The 18,774-nt window shown below is 44.6% G+C and overlaps 1 protein-coding gene across 2 annotated transcripts in view; it reads left to right on the plus strand.

The window, feature by feature from the left end:
* The first annotated feature begins 2,067 nt into the window (after positions 1-2,067).
* Positions 2,068-18,774, plus strand: part of IGF2BP2 (insulin like growth factor 2 mRNA binding protein 2) — a 73,105-nt gene continuing 56,398 nt past the window's right edge. For both annotated transcript variants that reach the window (XM_044434594.1, XM_044434603.1), the window contains exons 1-2: positions 2,068-2,382; positions 3,835-3,895. In XM_044434594.1, the coding sequence (XP_044290529.1) occupies positions 2,208-2,382; positions 3,835-3,895 (236 nt within the window). In that variant the 5' untranslated portion in view covers positions 2,068-2,207. The remainder of the gene's footprint in view (positions 2,383-3,834; positions 3,896-18,774) is intronic.

An 18,774-nucleotide genomic window follows, 5' to 3' on the forward strand; every position in this document is an offset into this window, starting at 1 on the left:
ATATAGGAGGAGGGACAGTTTCTCAAAAAAAAAAAAAAAAAGGAGGGACCCTTTGCAGACTGGGAAACATGTGGGATCTAAGGAGACAGGAAGCAAGAATCCAAGAAGCAATTTCAGCATGGCACCATAGAATCCTTTGGGTGTCATCCACCAGACATTTTCCACTAGAATGAATGGGGAGATGCTCAGAAATGCTGCATGAGCATCTCCCACTCATTTCTCGGATCTTGTACAGAAGAACTTCTTGGAGCCTCGTAACTTCTGTTCACTGAGCCTGCCTAGAAATGCTGCTCTCCCAGCCCCTAGAAGCTAAGAATTTCCATAGTCCTTCATCAAAGAAAGTTGCAAGCCTCACCACTCTCAACAGGTGCAGTCTGGTGCCCTGCAGATGTTTTGGACTACGGCTCCCAGCATTCCTGACTATCGGCCATGCTGACTGGGGTTCATGGGAGTTGAAGTCCAAAGCAGGGCTAGCCAGGGAATCCTGGGTGGATATTTACTCTCTAAACATGCCTTAGCTAGATAAAGCGGCTCCCTGCTCTACAGAGAGGGCGGGCGCAGAGCAAAACAAAACCCCTGACCATACTGGAAAGTGCTACTGAAATTAAACGTGATCAAGGCTCTGTAATTGCTGCTGAGAACTTGGATATAGCCATGCACTACAGTACTACTGATTTCAGTATAGGCGAGAGAGGGACGTTCCAAGGCTCGTTCCAAAGCACGCCTGCGTTTCCCCAGCTGAAACGAGCGCTCGCGACGCATTCGCAACGCGGTTCCCAGGCTGGGATTTCACTGCCATGTCGCGATCCCCCTTTCCGTAAGGCTGCCATCCTTCGCTCCCTTGCTCGCACTGTAGTCAACAACGAGAGATCCGTTAGACGCACACGTGGGTAGCCTCAGGAGGGCTGCTCGCCGCGGGCCTGTGCATTTAATTTTTAAGGGCGTAATCCTTGGGATAGAAATACGCCCTGGAACTATCAGCTGGGAGCTGAAGGGCTTTCCCCCTCCCCTCTTAAACATGTACAAAATCGTGTCCTAACCCAGTGCGTCCGAATAAATTCTGTCCCACTCAGCTCGGTTTAACCGAAGTCAAACGCTTCAGTCCTAAAGCTCGATTTACCTGGCAGGCTGGACGGCGCGCGCAGTGCAAGCGAGCGCACTCCCAAGCCTCGTCGAGCGGACGCGGGCAGCGAACAGCAAGTTGGGAATCTCCGGCCTCCCTCGCCTTTGTCCGACAAGCTCTCGGTGGCTGGGGAGCGCCATGTGCCTTCTCAATCAAACCGGCTGGGCACTGCTCAAAGAGCTGCTCTCTGCGTCATATCCAGAGAAGCCCCCATCCAAACCCTCCAGCGCTGGAGGAGGACGCTGGTGGAGCGGCTGGGCGCCGCTGAGGTGCGCAACTTGCGCGCGCTGCGAACGAGGGCCGGAGCAAACGCCGCGCGCGTCTCGGATTCCACCGCAGCACGTGCGCAGAAGTTGCTCGCCCGCTCTCCGGCTGCGCCCCGCAGCACCTCGCCGCTTCCAGAAACCCTACGATCGCTGGTGCATCGGCAGCTGGCCAGCCCTCCGGCCGACTCCGCAAAAAGCTAATCCGGGGCGCAAATCTCGGAGCAGGACAGAGTTTCCTGCCGCCACTTCTGTCCACGGCGAGGCGCGCACCAATGCCCCGTCCGGAGAAGGCTCGCCAGCCTCAGCACAAGCGGAGAAGCCTCGCCCGGCCCGGCTGCGCTCACGGACGGGATGCTTCCCAGCGAGGCACGCGGCCACGTGCTTCTGGCGACGAGGAGAGCGGAGGGGGTGGCGCTTGCCTGGCGCTCCGCTCCTCCACTCGCCCGCCTCTGCGCCCGCGTCCCGGCCAGGTCTGCAGCAGTCGGAGCGCCGCCGCCACCTCCAGCCTGTCCCGAGCGGAGGAGGCGGGAACGAGCGATCCGGAGCGCGAGGGAGGGTCTGCGCGGGACTGGGCTCGGCTCCGCCCGTTCAGTCACTCGCTCGCTGCCCGCCCGGCTGCGGGGCGCTGTTGCGACCAGCTCGAGGAGCGGCAGGGCTGGGCAGGGCTGGGCCGGCCGACGGGGAGGTACCGGCGAGCCTCGTCGCTGAACTAGGTAGGTGGGTGGCAGGCAGGCAGGCAGGCAAGCAGGCGGGGGCTGCCGCGGCCTTGGCTTCCCTCCGTCCCTCCCCCACCACTCCCCTTCCCGAAGAGGCGGACGATGAACAAGCTCTACATCGGCAACCTGAGCCCGGCCGTGACTGCCGAGGAGCTCCGGCAGCTCTTCGGGGACAGGAAGCTACCCCTCACCGGGCAGGTCCTGCTCAAATCCGGCTACGCCTTCGTGGACTACCCGGACCAGAACTGGGCCATCCGCGCCATTGAGACGCTATCCGGTAAGCCAGAACGCGCCGCGCTCCGCACCGGCCAGGGGGTGTGCGGCGATACCCCTCGTCTGAGCGCGCCCGCACGGCCCTCCGGCGGCCACCATCCCTGCTTGGCTCCCGCAGGACGAGCCCCGGGGCCCCGCGGGGAGGCTTCGCGCCGCACGGGCAAGGGGAATCCCCGCTCGGCTGGGAATCGCCAGAGGGGGGGTGTCCCCGTTTCACCCAGCCCTTTTCCCGCCGGGGGTGGGGGGAAGGGGTCGGCGCCCCGCTCCCGGCCGGAGGGATCCTCGCCGCCTCTGCCAGGGCGACGCCGCCGGCGCCCCGAAGCCGGAGCTCGCGCCCCGTGCGCCCCTTTCCGCCTGCCCAGCGCGCGCGGCGCTTCAGCAGGCGCCCGGGCGGCCCGGCGGGCGAGGGAGGGATTTTTCGCTGATTTTTTTCTCCGATTTTATTGAGCGGCTCACGGGCGCGGGGGACGGCTCCTTCCACCTCGCCCGGCACCCGCTCGCTCTGGAGCACCTTTCTACGAGGTGCCCTGTCCCAACTCGACGGGGGCCCGGAGCAAAGCGCCCCGAACGTGCCTGGGGGCCCGGAGCGACGCGCAGCCCTGGGGCCGGCCAGCCGCGCCGCGAGCGAGCCGAGCCAAGGCCAGAGCAGCCGAAGGGGGTGGGGAGGGCGGATCGGGCCAGCCCCGGCAGGGAGCCTGGCCATCGGGAGTCAGCGGGCCGGGCCGGGCCGGGCCGGACTGGAAGTCGCCGCGAAGGGCCCGCCTGAGAACAGCGCTCGGTCCGGCTGGCCCGTCCTCGCTGATGCGCGCGGCTGGGCCGTTTCCTCCGTGGAATCAGTGCAGCCGAGTGGCAAGAGCTTGGAGCAGGGCGAGCGCGGCTCGCCCGGGCACCGCCAGCCCTTTGCGGGGCTGGAACTTGCTTGCGGACGCTTCTTGAGTAGTTTGCTCGAGTTCATGCGCAGAGTCCAGGGTCGCAGGTTTATGCCTCGGTGCCCCAGTCGCTCTTGGCAAGCCAGTGCTCCTCGCCTAGGAGCAGGAGGTTATGTGAACGCGCCCAGTTTTCTGTCGGATCCCGCAGAAGGCTTGGACCCCGCACCCGTCACCCCCCCCCAAGAATCGGTAGATCAAAGGGAGCTGTTGCACGGGCGTGGGAAGGGGCAGTTCTCTTGGGCAAAATGCCCGACCCCCAGAAACAATAGCAGGCACTTGCTATCTTCTGCTCCCCTGCCTCGACCCATCCACTGCGTGCTTTCAGGGCTCAGAGTTTGGGGAGATTTTCACCCCAGGACTCGTGGCTGTTGGCAGCTTTCCTCTCTTTTCCATGCTTTGCCATCTACTCTAGTAAATCGACCAAAGTGTGCCACCCCTTACTCAGCTCTAGCAGGCTTTCCTTTTTCAGCACCCGGCACTTTTGCGAGAAGTGGAAACTGATGCTTTTCTCCTTTTTTGCTTTTAAGGTAAAGCGGAGTTGCATGGCAAAGTTATGGAAGTGGATTATTCCGTCCCTAAAAAGCTAAGGTAAATACCTTGCTCTTCTTCCGTTTGCTACTATCGCTTGACTCATTAGCCAGAACTGGGGTGAGAGAGAGATTGCGTCACTCAAGTTTAGGCTGCGGTGCTGAGAATAGTTTTAGTAGTTGCATTTTTGCTTTTGTTGTCTGTGAGTTATTTTCTTTCTTTCTCTTCCTCCCTTCCTCCCTTTCTTTAAAAGAAACAAAAAACAAAACATCAGTATTTTCTCCTAGATGCCTCATGGTTGTGAGGCATTGTTTTCAATGCAGTAAGTTGATGATTCCTTTGAAATGTCATGATGCCTTAACAAAAGGCTTCCTGTGACGTTTGCAAAACCGTTTATAGACTGATCCTACAGCCATCTGCCTGTTCGTAAGATCCTCCCAGGGTGGGGAGGGAACTTATATTCCAGTAAGTGTGTACCTAAGGATTGCAGCCTCAGTGTCAGCTAGCATTTTAGCCATTATTTTGGGCAGCAAAATGGATGTGGAGCCACTTGTCCATGGCCAGCCCTGCAATGCAATCTCATGATTTGTATTCCAAGCCAAAGAATTGTTAGAAGCGACTTCTCTCCGTCTCTGTACAACTCTCAGTGCAGGCAGTGGAAGAGTTTTGCTGTCAAATGGCTCTGCTACCTGTCCTGCATAAAGCAGGTCTTCTGGAATGCTTTTTCAAGGATGGCCATGGCAAGAGGTGTGATGCCAGCATGGCTCTCCGTATGTCTTTGTTCTGTTTATTGTGTAGGTATTTCTTCCTCTGTTCATTCTCCACCTAAGTTGTGGTATTGTAGGTTGCAAGGCAGCAACAGTAATGTTTTTGGTCTGTGGAACTGGACACTGTAGTATGAGTATGGCAGTATAAACAACTGTTGTTTTGCTACTGTATCTAACACAACTTTTAAATTACAAGCTCTTAAGTTGTGCTGCCATCCCCTTCCAAATTTCTTTCAGGGCTGGTGGAAGGACAGTGCTGTTGTTTTTCTTTTTACTGTGTGTGTATATTTAATCACATGCAATATAGCAAACCCATTCTTGTAGACTGGAAAACTGATTATATTCATATACATTATTGCTTGGGCTTTATATCTGGTACTATATTTGAAGGTTCCATTTGGGGAAAAGCTTCTCTGTGTGGGTTGAGGAATTTTTTCCCTTGTCTAAGCATGTGTAGGATTACACCTTAATGTGTTACTAACTTAGTCTATAGAATATGATTGCATGTAGATAGATTGGTGTAACTATTTCAAATAGTATGGTTAGCAACTTAGCTGCATATTTTCCGAGCACAGAAGATTAGCATCATGTTTTTCTGGAACTGTCCTGGTTTTGATGTATTACAATTTTTTTAAAAAGCCAGGAGAAAGGTATGACTTGTTGCAGCCAGGGGGGAAAGTTGAAAGTGGGAGGCAAAGAAAAATTAACATTTTTTTTCCACTTTAGTACCCTTTCTGCCCTGCCTAAGAATTCTGATAATTGAGTATTTCAGTTGCCTAAATAGTTGAGATCAAATTTGCTGACTGAAAATACCTTTATATATTTGTCCCCTTTATGGCATGTAGTTGTAATATGAGAGTTCTTGCCTAAAGGTAAGAAATGTACATTCTGCTTCTAGGTGAGTAAATTTTATAGTTTAAACTTCAAGAATGGAATATATCTATCTCTTTAAGTAGCACTTTATAGTACTATTTGAAGTTAGATTCTTGGAAAGTTCCCCCTCCATAAATTCAGTAAAATCAAGGTTTGTTTTAAAGGGTCCCTAGTGTTTCAAATTCCAATAGAGTTTCTTGTTAAAATGTTCTAATGGGCTTAAGTTTGGCGTTTTGTTGTATAAACTTCTGGAACAACTGTTCAAGTCAGATGTCAAGATTGCCGTCCTTAATTAGTTTGTTAAGATATTCAAATTCGTGAGCAGCAGATAGCTTTTCTGTTGTGGAAAATTAACACAACTTGATGGATAGATTTTGTAACGAGGAGTTCTTTGCTTGTGTTAATGTAATTCATAGACATGTATGGAATGGAAGTGTAAGATTGTACGATTTTGTGTATCTACTTGACTGATCAAAATGTAACTTGTAAAAGTACCCTTGCAGGAAAATACCTATTTTGTACTTAAGTGCAGTTTGCAAATAATTTGAGACACCAAGTTTACATTCAAAGTAATTGTTGCAGAAAACAGACACTGAAAAGTAAATCTTATCTGAATTTTAATAGAGCCTGGTCCTAAATATGTTTAGTATTGAGGTTTTAAGCCTGCAATCTTAAACTTTTGTTTTGGGGGTCTTCCATTAAAATAAGTAAAATTAACAGAGTCCTAGGCATCTTGCAGACAAACACATTTATGTTGTGATAAAGGCTTTTGTAGTCAGAGTACACTTAAGCTGATGCTCTTGTGCACGAAAGCTCATGTTGCTGCAATAACTGTGCTAGCCTGTAAAACAAACGTCACAGGACTCTTACTTTTATTTCTTTTTTCTGTACTGTCCTTCTGTAATTAAAATCAGTGAGATATCTTTCTGGCTAAGTAAGTTTAGGAACTGCTTTAAGATCTTCAAGCCTGTGTAAAAGGCATATATGCTGGGTTAAGTGGGCTTCTGGGTAACAGTCTGTGTGCCTAAGTAGTTGCTACCATTTCAGTATGGAATAAGGTTTTCAGAAAGAAACCAGAGTATGAGGCTTCAACCTGCTATGCTTTAAAATAACAAACAGCAAACTAAAGAGTCTGGAGGAAGCAGGCAGAGGTGGCTTTGAAAATGGTGGCTGACACATGACAGTGCTGAGGGGGGGGCGGGTCATACAGCCAGAGGTACTTGCAGACAAAAGGCCATTAATGTCTTTCATGAATTAAATATCGCCAGTTTTCTGTCCATGGAGCAAGTCATGTTTTAGAAAAAAAAATCCTGTTCATGTGTTTTGTTTTCTGTATATACTACATCGTGCAGAAGGCAAATGGTATATAAAATGTACATTTTGAACATCCATTTTCAATTCAGATGAAATAGAACATTTTATTTGCTGGGGAAGCAATCTAATTTGCTTAAGGAACTTTTATGAATTAAAAGCTTTGCATATAGATAGTTATTAGAATTTTGTGATACATACAATTGTTTTACAATTAGGCATGAATTTTGACTTAATTGCATGCTCTGAATGGAAAGTTTACAGTAATATATTATGCATTCTTGTGGAACAGCATTTTAAAGGGTTCTGTTAAAAATACAGAATGCATGTTTAAAAAGAAGCTAGGTACAGTACATAGGAAAATAGCAATAATCTAGCTGATGTAACTAGTGTAAAATGTTCTTGTACTTTGGGGGAAATGTTCTACGGGCACAAAAAAATTAATATTAAGAACATAAGAACATGGACATCTTACTAATTAAAGCAGGGATCAAAATAAGTGAAAAGAAGATTTGAAAATGATTTGCTAAATTTTGTTTTGAGCTAATTGCATTAAAGAGGAAAATATACGTTAGACCTTTGCTTTTCAAATTGGTTAATGTATTTGGTCTTGGAAAAGATCCTTTCAAATGTTGTAATTTTTTGTTGTCACATAAAATGATTTATTTACAGAATGCAGTATGTGAATCCTAAAAATGGTTTGGGGTGGGTGTATATGCATTTCTGTGAATGTAGAACAGTTGCTCAAGGATAAAGGCAAGTGACTTCTGGGATATGATCTTAACATTATTGTATGGCAGAAACAATTTTCATTCTCATATTCCTAAAACAGCAAACATTAGATGTAATTTTGCTAATATAGTAAAATATGTTGGGTGGTGTGGCATGCTTCTTTGAAACAAATCTAGTTTGTATTTCATTTACAAGTACTCTGCTTTTAAAACAAATCAATAAAAGGGTATTCTCATTTTAAAAAAGAATTACAACTGTGCAATTGTGCTACCTACATAGTACATCAGAATTAATTGAATAAAAAATGTAAATTTTATTATGACAATAATGGCTATTTAATAATTATGAAATGTTGAATTGCCTACTTTTCCTATCTGACAAACTATTTCCTACATGATAAAGTTGGTTCCCTGGGAGTTTCTGGTCTGGATTATGTTGTTTGGTGAGTCATCTTCATGGTAGTTTCTAGATGTAAAGAATCACAAAACTTTGAGGGGCCAGGGACATTTGAGGATGCTGTGATGGAAATGGTTACTGTATACTTTGGTAGTAGCAGAGGATATTAAGGGTTATTAAAATGAGGAGGGTAAGGAGAGACCATCCATATTTTTAGCTGTTTGTCCTTTGAATGTGATTCTCTGATACAAAGGATCAGTTTACATTGAAGTAATGTGAATGTTGTAAACTGAAATGCCTGCCCTTGCCCCTTAATCCAGAGTAGGAGAATTTATTCTGTGATTAGTGACACTCCCTCTTCAGTTTGTCCAGCTCATCTCTGACAGCCACAGCAGAAATGACTCATAAACTAATGGTCCCAACATGGTTAATTTCCTGTAGTTTACTTTTCAAGTTCTAACCCATTATTTAAGAGCCAGCCTCTCTGTGATGGAACTTCTAGAAAGGTGTGGGGTGGCTATTCATTACCTTTCAATAAAATCTTAACTAGAAAACATGCAAAAGGGGATGTATTATTTTGACACTAATAAATCTTTAGCTTTTAACGTGTGATGAGGTTAGCATTGTTAACAGGGACACAACATCATAAGAGAAAACAATTACTGTGGAGTTAAAAGGCGGGATACTGGTTGTATGCACAATCTCAAAATAACAATTCCTATCTCATTCCGGAGCTCATCAGTATATATTTGATATACATTCTGAAGCTCTAAATCAGTATATGGACCAAAGAGGTGAGTTTTGAAAATAATTATGTTTGCTGGTGGTACAAAGGGGTTAATGAAAAACTTGCCTTCAGCGTCGTAATTTGATTTAGTGACATGAATAGTTTGCTTTTCATTTCTTTTCTTTTGGACAGTGTGAATTTGCTTTATTTACAACTGACAAATGTAATATATTCCTCCATTTGATAATTAACAGTATCATCTAGTTTTTCCTGAATTAAGTTATCTCTTGTTGATCTTCTTAATTTGTCAATAAAGAATGGAAACATTGGGTTTTTTTTTTTTTTTACTAGCCTAACAGGGCAACTAAACAGAGAAGAGCTGTTTGGTGTGTAGGATAATCTGTCGTGAAAATCTGTAACAAATAATCATGAACAGTACAGAAGAACTTGTGTGAAATAGAATTTTTGGTGTGCCTAAAGGAAAACAATATAATGTATGCTTCTTTCCAATATTGATTGGAGAGCTATGAGAAGCCATCCACTTCCTTGAATATTTCCATTCTTGTTTTAGAAGGAAATCTCATTCATTATTTTACAATATTACAGTTCATTTCTAATCAAAGGTAGGCTTGATTTCAGAATATCTTCAATGACCAAAGAGCACATTAGGCTGCAACTTAAAGACCTGTAGCTATTCACATTGATGCCCTCCTATGAGAAAGGTTCTTTTTTAATGTCCAGATTTTGGTCCTGATTCCTTGGTTGCTCAGTCTATTTTACATGATAAGAAACCTGGAATATCCAATTTTGTATGTATACTTCATAGTCCCTGTACAGACCAGATCATGAAGATCTGTAGATACTTCTCTGAAGTTAATTATTCCTTTATTTTAGGTGTTTCAAGAGGGGTTTGCCCACATTAAGTCTTCACATACTCATCTTACAAAATCACAATAAATAGAACTTCAAACAATTAAATGTGCATAATGCCATGAAACTACCAGTCCAGATAGTATCTATTTACTTGAATGTACTCATTGCATAAAATAACCAGACTCTGGCTTGGAAACTCTTGAACTGTCAAGGAGCCTCCAAGAATGGCTTTCTTTATGCCTTCATCTCATCAGCTTGGCACACAAATGGCCACACACTTTCCTCCTTGCTTCTGTAAGCGATTGCAATGTAAGGGTATGCCTGCTTGCCATTTAATATTGAACAAGTGAAACGATGAAAAAGAAAGGAGAACTAAAGTGAATTCACTCTGTAGTGAACTATTAGAGTAAAAGGGTAAAATGAATAGGTTGCCCCAAAAAGAAGCAGAATAAGAGAGGGAGGGAGAGGCCTTTCTTCTCTAATGTGGCATCCTTGCTGAAACTGGATCAATATGTTAATGAATATATGGTTGAAAATAAATATAAATATGCTAATGAAAAGGGGTCCTTTTGGCTAGTTACAAAGATATTGATTAGGTTCATGCAACGCAATAAGCCACCACAGCTTATTAAGAGGGGTGGCTTGTCAAGCTGTCTGAATCCAGCAGCATGGTTTGCTAACCCCTCTGGCTGGGTTCAGACAGCATGAAACGCAAACCCTGGCTTAAAAAACTTTGTGCTTTGTGAATCCAGGCATCATGTGGGATGCAGCAATCTCTTGGATGCAAGCTGTTTAGTTCTTTACGGGTTAAAGAAAACACCTCAATTTGTGCTCAGAAATGGAAGAGAGAACAATCTCGGTTCTGCTGCTTGAGTTTCTGAGGGTTAAAAATGGGGTGACTGGCAGGGTGCTTGTAAAGTAACTGGTAACGCAGTATCTGTGTATGCAAGGCACTCCTGTAAACACGTACAGCTGGGGCAGAATGAGAGACAAAGGCAGAGGAGAGTAGCTGACTAACTCAAGGTTAAATTTTATAGCTATAACGGTAATGGAAAAAATATATAGTGGGGCACTATAACTTTTCAGCCCTGGGTTGTATGCATACGTCTATCCTCCTTTTGAGCAGTATTTTCACCATTTTCAGGCTTAGCACACTTTCTGGCTTCTCCGGCTACCTCATCCAGTGGCTGACCACTGGAATAATTTTCTGTCCATAAGACCAGTACATGATCTTGCCATGAGCCCTTACCTCTTTTATAGAAGCTGGTTAATCTCAACAGAAGGTCCTTTTTTGGCTTCCCAATGCTCTTGTGGTGGCCTCTGTGTGACTCAGGCTCAGCCCATGCTGTTCAGAGGAGTATGAGCTTTTTTTCTAGCTCATGAAAATGAGCCAGTCTGCTCTTATCTGAGAGACTGCCTGTATCTCTCCCTTTAATGCTGTTTCGTTTGAATATTCACTCATAGCTGCAATATTGCCAACCTTGAGAGCCTGAATGGCATGATTCAGTCCTGTTCAGAATCATGAGACTGGTTTACTCATGCAATTTTACTGTAATCTATTTGCAGGGTAGTTATTCTTCATCAGTGTTTAGGCTAGAAGGACATGGTGCTAATATCTCCTTTGAAAGTATAGTGGCTACCAAAGAGATTATCTTTTTATTAAATGTGAACTGGATGTCATGTAGTTCTTTAAATCTGAAATGCAGTTGATAGTGCCAGAAAGTGTCAGCACGTCCGATTGCATCTTATTCTGTTCATTTTTGCATTTTAGCCACTATAATTGTCTTGAGTAGTGCTCCTAAGTAACCTTAGTTTCCCAAGTTTTTCTGGCCAGCAACTAATATTACCTAGATATCAGTTGAATGGGGAATACCTCTTGCCCAAAAATGTACATATGGAAGGTTCTGGTGTTCAGATCGAAGGTGGGGTGTACGTGTGAGGAAATTGCCTATTTCAAGTGAGGGCAACACTTGCTGAATTGACAATCTTTCTCCTCAGGGACAGATTCATTGAGTCTGCCCATGTGACTGAACCAGGAAGTGTTAACTTCCCTCTTAATTGGCTTTACAGCCTTCAGCAATGTTGTTACATATTCAGACCTGATGTACCTAATGTCACAATAAGTGAGTTTGTACAAGACAAAAGTCCAGCCTGCAAATAAACAGTGCTGTGTGGGAACAACATAAGGTACCTCCAACAGATGTACAAAATCACAGTAGGTTGTCCCCACTGCTTCCCCCTTGGTTCTCCCACTGATATCCAAGAGAATAAGCAGCTGAAGACACCCTGTTTCCTCTCCCCACCCTATTCACAATTTTTCTGTCAGCACCGCAGTTCCTTTCCTTTTTTCCTTCTTCCTGAGTTTTTCATGATTTGTGCCAGTGGCACACAACCCAAGTCTTACATTGGGATGACTGTCACTTGTTCACCACCAAATAAATTACATATATATTTTTGCAATTGGTTTTTGAGTGGGGAGTCAGTAGTTCAGAAGTGAGTCTCTGTGGGTGACCAAAATCAAAAGGCTTGCCTGCTCAATATCCTGGTAAGTGTCTGCTTCAAAGACTGTAGATGCCAGCCATGGACCAACAAGGTTGCAAATAGGTTATTTTGTTACTTGCTTCTCACTTGAGAGCTATCAAATGGCGAACAAAGAGCAAAGCTGAGGGAAGGTCTTTGCTTGTAAAGTGGGTGGCGAGCCCTATTCACAATAGAACCCTCTAATTTTGAACCTGATAGTTCTCAGTGTCCATCACCTTTTCCACACTTTCCCCAAGTACTTAAGTATTCACAAAAAGGAGAAACGTATCACCCAAAATTTATGAGTGCACAGAAATTGACAGCTATCCAAGAAAGGGTTTCTTTGAAAACATCATGCAACCATGTAATCTGCATTTTTTCCTGTCAAAAGAACTGGTTTAGCCCTGTGGAAAAACACTGTTTTAAAATAAACCTAGTGGTCTGCACAAGCTCCACAGAAGCAGCTTGGCTGCTGCTTCCCATAATCCACAAGCGTTGTTCACCAAGATTCAGATGGCACAACAACCCATCATGGGTTAAACAACCCCTATGATGGGAGTAAAAAGGATGGCAGTCTTGGGCAATTGTTCCCATGGACTGCTGGCTGCATTCCAGATGATGATTCAGAATCGGAAAGTAAAACATATTTCAGTGAGACTGCGGAGGATGAGCTAGGTCAAGATTCTGAGATGCAGGAGGAGGAGGTGATTATCTCAAGGCCAGGCACATTGCCGAGCTGGGCAGTTCCTGGGAAAGGCCAAGATACAGCCAGTGGGAGGGGTCTCTGAGGATGAGGAATTCTCAGATGCAGGCCAGCCCCCCCCCCCTTTCCCCAGTGCTTTCAACCCCCTGAGAAGACAAGCAGAGATGGGAAGCCCAACTGAATTAGCAGCACATGGAGAGGAGGTATACCTGCCTCCATAGGGCTCCTCCCAAGGGCATGGGGCCTAGACATGTTCATAAGGAACTAAACACTAAGTTGTGTTCTACATACTGCCCTGTGCATGCTGAGATCTGTTCTGTGTGATTTGTACTTGGAAGCAGTAAAGTTTGCAAGGAAAACAGTCTGTTGCTGGTGACTGTTTGAAGGAGGAACCTTGGCTCCAGACACCCTACAACAAGTCATGGGTTGTCGGGGTGGCTTGTGGTCCCCAAACAAGAAGCCCTGCTGGAAGCAATCCAGGTTTGCATTATGTGCCAACCCACCATAACTAGTTACCAATGATACGAGGCTACTGTATCATGCAAATTCAGTCACAGTCATTCTTGCCTACAAGTGAGCTTTTATTTATTTATTTTATATAACATTTGTATAAAAGCCACCCGTTAGCATAATGACTAATGGTTCATGTGACTGATTAAGGAAGAAAACATGATAATGAGATGAAATGAGGCTGAAGGGGAAACAGTAGCAGAGAACAAAATGGGAGAAGAGAAGGATGGATATTCTCACAATTCTGAGAGGATTTTTAAAAGAAATATTGACCTTCCTTGGAAGTTCTCCTTCTGACCTGATAATCAAAATGGGAAAGCATTTAGTGTAGCTTACAGAAACCTCCCTCCAGACACAATTACTCAGGCTGCACAAAATGTAGAAATTCCTAGACTGTTTAATCCTGGCATTTCTGAAGAACTGTGGAGTGCATGAGCTACATGTGCAAGGCTTCAGCTTTTCATCAGCAATCCAGGAACAATCCTGTTCCTTGCTTCATAATGAACACATCCAGAAATTCTGGGTTGTTCATGGGTTGAACCACCCAGAGTTAACCCAACTACAAATATGGACACTTGCTGGGTTAATTTTGAGTTGATTAAACCATGAACAACTAAGTTTCTTGGTTTGCATGCCATGACACAAGCCATGAACAGGAGTGTTCCTGGACTGCTGATTAAAACCTGAAATGGTGCTTTTGCTTCAGGAATTACCAGATTAATATCAGGAACCACCAGGACCTGTGGACAACTGCTTCAATGATAAGGCACTGAGTTGCAGATGGAAACTTTTCAATGACGCATCCTCAGTCATTGAAATGATGTAGTCCAGCTGTCCCATAATCCTTCACCTCAGGGGACAGGTTGAGAAGGGTGGCCTATCCCATGAGAAGGAATGAAACAGGACTTGTGTTTGCATTGAGCAACAAGGTCTTCCTGAGCTCTCTGTGTTCCCCTGTCCTCGGTTGATGTTTAGTTCTGGTTTGCTCTTCAACCCTGTCTCTTAGTTCGCTCTTCAGTTCAGGCATAAACTTCAGGCAGTTCAGTTCAAACTACTGGCTTGTCCCACAGCTTCTAGTTCTTGGCTTCTAGGTTGCCTGTACTCAGTCCTGACACAAACATGTGAAGTGCCTTGTTGGCCAATATGGCTACTCCCCCACTTTCCAGCTATGACAATTTTCCAGCTGTGTCCTCTTGTGCTTCCAAATTCCTTTGGTATAGTTACTGAGACCTCAAGAGACTGGTCAAGAAGCTCATTGGTCACATGAGCTGAGAGACAGGTTGGAAAGGCCTTGGGGAAGTCACAGAAATATATACAAGGAGGATACATTTCTTCTTGTGCACCTTTTCTTCAAGTTGGAGAAGGAGGGATTTTTTTAAAGAAAGTTGATGGTGATATGACTGAGTTCTGTATGTCCACATATTCTTTTGTTCTGCTCTTGTAGCTTTTCTCAATCTGGTCCCCCCCCCCCCGCCCCCGGCCAGCTTTGGGCTACAGTTTCTGACCACTGGCTATGATACTGGTTGGGGCTGTGGGACTTGATATCCAAAACATTTAGAGGGCACCAGTTTGGGAAAGGGTGTGCTATTGCATCTGGTCAAATTAGCTTTGCAGGTCATTGAAGAACAGGAAAACTCTGAAAAACCTTTTGAGAAGAGGTGATAATGGGGCAGAAAAATCAGCATATGCACAGTAAACACAGATAACTCTGTTGTATGCCTTTCCGCAACTTGAGCAAGCTGTGATTTATCTTTCTTTTGAGACCAGATGAGGAGGGCTGGTGGCATTTCTGTTGCTTGTCAAGCTCCGCTGCATTGCTCATGCCAAAGGAACACTGGAACATAGGGGGTTGCCTTCAGCTAAGTCAGACGATTGTTCCCTATAGTTCAGTATTGTCTGCACTATTGTCTGCAGGGCAGTAGCTTTCCATGGTTTCAGGCAGGATTTTTTCCTAAAGATGCCAGCGTGTGAACCTAGGACTTTTGGACTGTAAGACGTGTTCTTTACCACCAAACCACATCTGGCTGTGATGGAACTGGTGAGAGGAAACAGCTGATGTATTTGGAAGTCTCTGAGGCATGCAATGTGCTTGCTTCCAACTTGACCTTTCCTTGGTGTGGGGACTATGGCTTAGTGAATCATAACTAGACATTCCTGCTTCCTGGGTGTAGTTAAAAAAAACCATGACTCCCTTCCAGTTTTGGGGAGAGTAATAATAATTAGATACAAGTATAGCGGTGCTTCCAGATGAGGTTTTTCATGTGCAATTGTTGTGCCTCATTCACGGCATTTTACAGGGTGGTGGGTGGGGAGTTCTGATGAGGCCATTTTCCATTTGTAACCCTTCCATATTTCCCGCCTGTTCTTCCAGCTCTTTCCTGCCTCAAACATCTGTTTAGGAAGGAGAGGTGCAAGCATTTTTCAGTTGGTAGTGCTAGGAGCTCTCCATCCTGAAGCAGCTTCAAACACTCTGTTGAAGTCTTCCTTATTCCTGGGACAGGTGCACTCTCCACCTGTTGCCTTATTTTCGAGATGACTCTGTTGCCTCTCATCATTCTGGTCACATGGTTCAGGCCTGCTTTAATACGTGAAATAGAGAGCCTTTATTGCCACTGTGCTTCATTTTTAATTGGTGGAATTGTGAATGGTACTTACTGTTACATATGAACCCGGTGAAAACACATCCAGTGATGGGACTTTGATTTTCGCAGCAGTGTGTGATTTTACCACTCTTTTATGAATGAGCTTGAATGCCATCGGGCACTTTGTGAATGAAGATAGTGCCATGAGACTTTCTGATGTTGTTGGTTGTTGAATTAGAATACACTGAGGAGGGGATAAGGGAGAGCAGGTCTTACTAATGTTTTGAGCCTTGTAAAGTTTAAAGTTCTGCTTTTTTTATGCTTACCCTGTGAAATGACTTCAATAGTTAAGTGATACAAAGAGCCATATTATGATGTAGATACAGTTAGAAAATAGATCCTTTATAGTCTCCCCTTTTCAAAAGAGAGGAGATAATATAAAACATGGAAGTGTGCTCTTGAGTACTAAGTGCATTGCAATAATTTCAGTGCCAGTCCAGAGCTTTTCTTAAAGTGAATTACTTGATGTAGGCTATTGGCAAAAATCCTGAGTGAGCACAGAATACTGAATTCTGGACAGTGCTGGTGGATCCTTCCCTTGAATTCCAGCTGTAATGAATAGAGAGGGAATTAGCTATTTGCAAACATCTCTGTGAATGAACAAGCCGAACCTTAATGAATGAAACTTTCTTTTGCCTCTTGATTCTTTAGCACAATGGGAATCTAAAGCAGTGCTGATGTAGGAAGAAAGGTCAAAGATTTGTTTACTGCTGGTATTGCATAGTGCTTTCTAGAGAGAGAAGGAGAGAGTGAGAACTTGAACCATGCCAAAAAGAAGGCAAAAATGATGGAGTATATGAATCATTTCCATGGATAAGAAAGATAATGGTTTATGAGCTGGTCCAAAAATAGCACGTGAAACAAAGCTTAGTATAGCATTGGAGTTTCTCTAGGCTTAATTTGCTGCATTGTGGATTGTCATTATGTGAAAATGTGGAACTATGGGTTGTTAAATATAAACAATATGGAAGAGAACCCTTGTTTTGTTGTTGGGTTGTGAACTGTGGACTGTTTAAAGCAAGGGTAGTCATTATATACAAGCCAGAACTGTGGATTCTTCAAGGGTTCTTTTACCAGGCTTCAAAGCAGAGAGCAAGCGTGGTTTAAAAATGCTCTACGTGCCAGTACTGCAGTGCCATAAAGGCCCAAGGAAGAGAGGAAATGAGTGTGAGGGAACCAGACCAGGAATTCAAGGGGAAAAAATGGTTTGTTCAATTGTCTGGCAGCCAGATCAAAGCAACAGTCCATGGGTTAATTAAACTGTAGGTTGCTGTTTCATATGAACCAGGGCACATCCTCCAGCATGGTACTAGGATGATCAGTGCTGCAATGGGTATCATCAGATATAGGAAGCATGGCTTTGCAATGCTGAAGAACATCCTTATGTACTGGGCAAGATGAGCTTCCGGTGTGCTAATGTCATCGATCCATATCAAGGTACTGGGTGCCTCTGTACCTTTGACAAATTAGTTTTGGATTGTTTTGGATTGTTGAATCCATTCTAGATTTTTCCATTGATTTTTATTTTTAGAGTTCTGCATTCCAACGTTTTTTGTAGGGAGGAAGTTCCATCTATCTATACTTGGAAAGATTCTTGCAGGAATCACTGAGCAAGACTTGTGTAGCCCAAAGGCATAAAGGTGATCAGCTGGAAATACTGAAAGAGAGGAGGCTGCCATTAAAAATGCAAAAAAAAAAAAAAAGCAGCAGTAACAACAATAAACAAACCCTCCTTTCTTAGAATGAAGTCAGACAGAAGATGCAGTGCAGAATGACTGCATTCTATATTGAAATTAGGGTACATTTATAAACTGCACAATATTCTGCAGGCAAGGGCTCCCTTCAGCGTCCCCCCAAGTACAGTTTGGTCAACCTGAGAGCTTCCATTTGAGAGACTTGTTGAAAAGAGGCAGCATTTGCACATCAAACACTTTTGTAGTTGCATTATTTACACCCCAGATTCAACATTCTTGGAACCAGCTAAGTGGTAAGAACTAACTCTTAGCAGAAAGAGTACTGTACCAGCCCAAAAGCTGCTGTTAGCAAGGGATCTTCTTTAGAAGGAGTATGTTGAATATACCTAATAACTAAGCACTACCTAGTGAATAAATCTAGTGTTGTATGTACCAGAAACCTAGTGGCAAAAGTGGCTCTCTAGCCTGCAGAGTATACAGTGTTCTCTACTTCTTAGCCCAGCTATGTAAATGTCTTGGTATCAGTATTCGTCCCTATAATTGTATAGTACTGGCCCATACACACCACACATTCCCTAAATCCACCTTCATGCCTATTAACCTGCATACTCTATAGCAACAGGTAGAGAACAGGAAGTAGGCATTGTACGATGGCACATGGGGAACTGCAGAAAAACAGGTCCAGTGGATCCTACCCGGACTTGTACTACTTAGCCCTGAAATATTTTGCACTGATCGTTTCATGTTGCATTGGTGCACTCTGGAAAGGAAACCATGGCATGTGGAGTGCACAGATTAAATCCCTGCATAGAAGGGCACAAGATTTTCCCCTTCCCGTCCTTCCTTAAGGCTCAATCCAGCCATGTGATCTTCCCCTGAAAGGACACAATTATGGAAACAGCTCGAAGATGAGTGAACAACACAAGTAGCATCCTGCCAGTCTTAAGGGTTCCTGTGCAGCTCTACAAGCTGGCCAAGATCAGGGGTACCCAGGTTGCCTGCAGTGTGCAGAGAGACATTTCCATGAGAATCCTTTATCCTGAAGCAATGCAAACTACTGATGTTCAGGACACTGTGAGATAATGCTGGGTTGTGAACCAAATGCCTTATTTGCTTTCTATTTTTAGACTTGGCAGCCAGCTAGAAACTGAATTTCGAGGCATGGTGTGTGTTTTTTATGAGTATTTCTGA

This window comes from Varanus komodoensis, unplaced genomic scaffold, assembly GCF_004798865.1.
Source record: "Varanus komodoensis strain SLA01 unplaced genomic scaffold, ASM479886v1 scaffold1, whole genome shotgun sequence".
Lineage (NCBI taxonomy): Eukaryota > Metazoa > Chordata > Lepidosauria > Squamata > Varanidae > Varanus > Varanus komodoensis.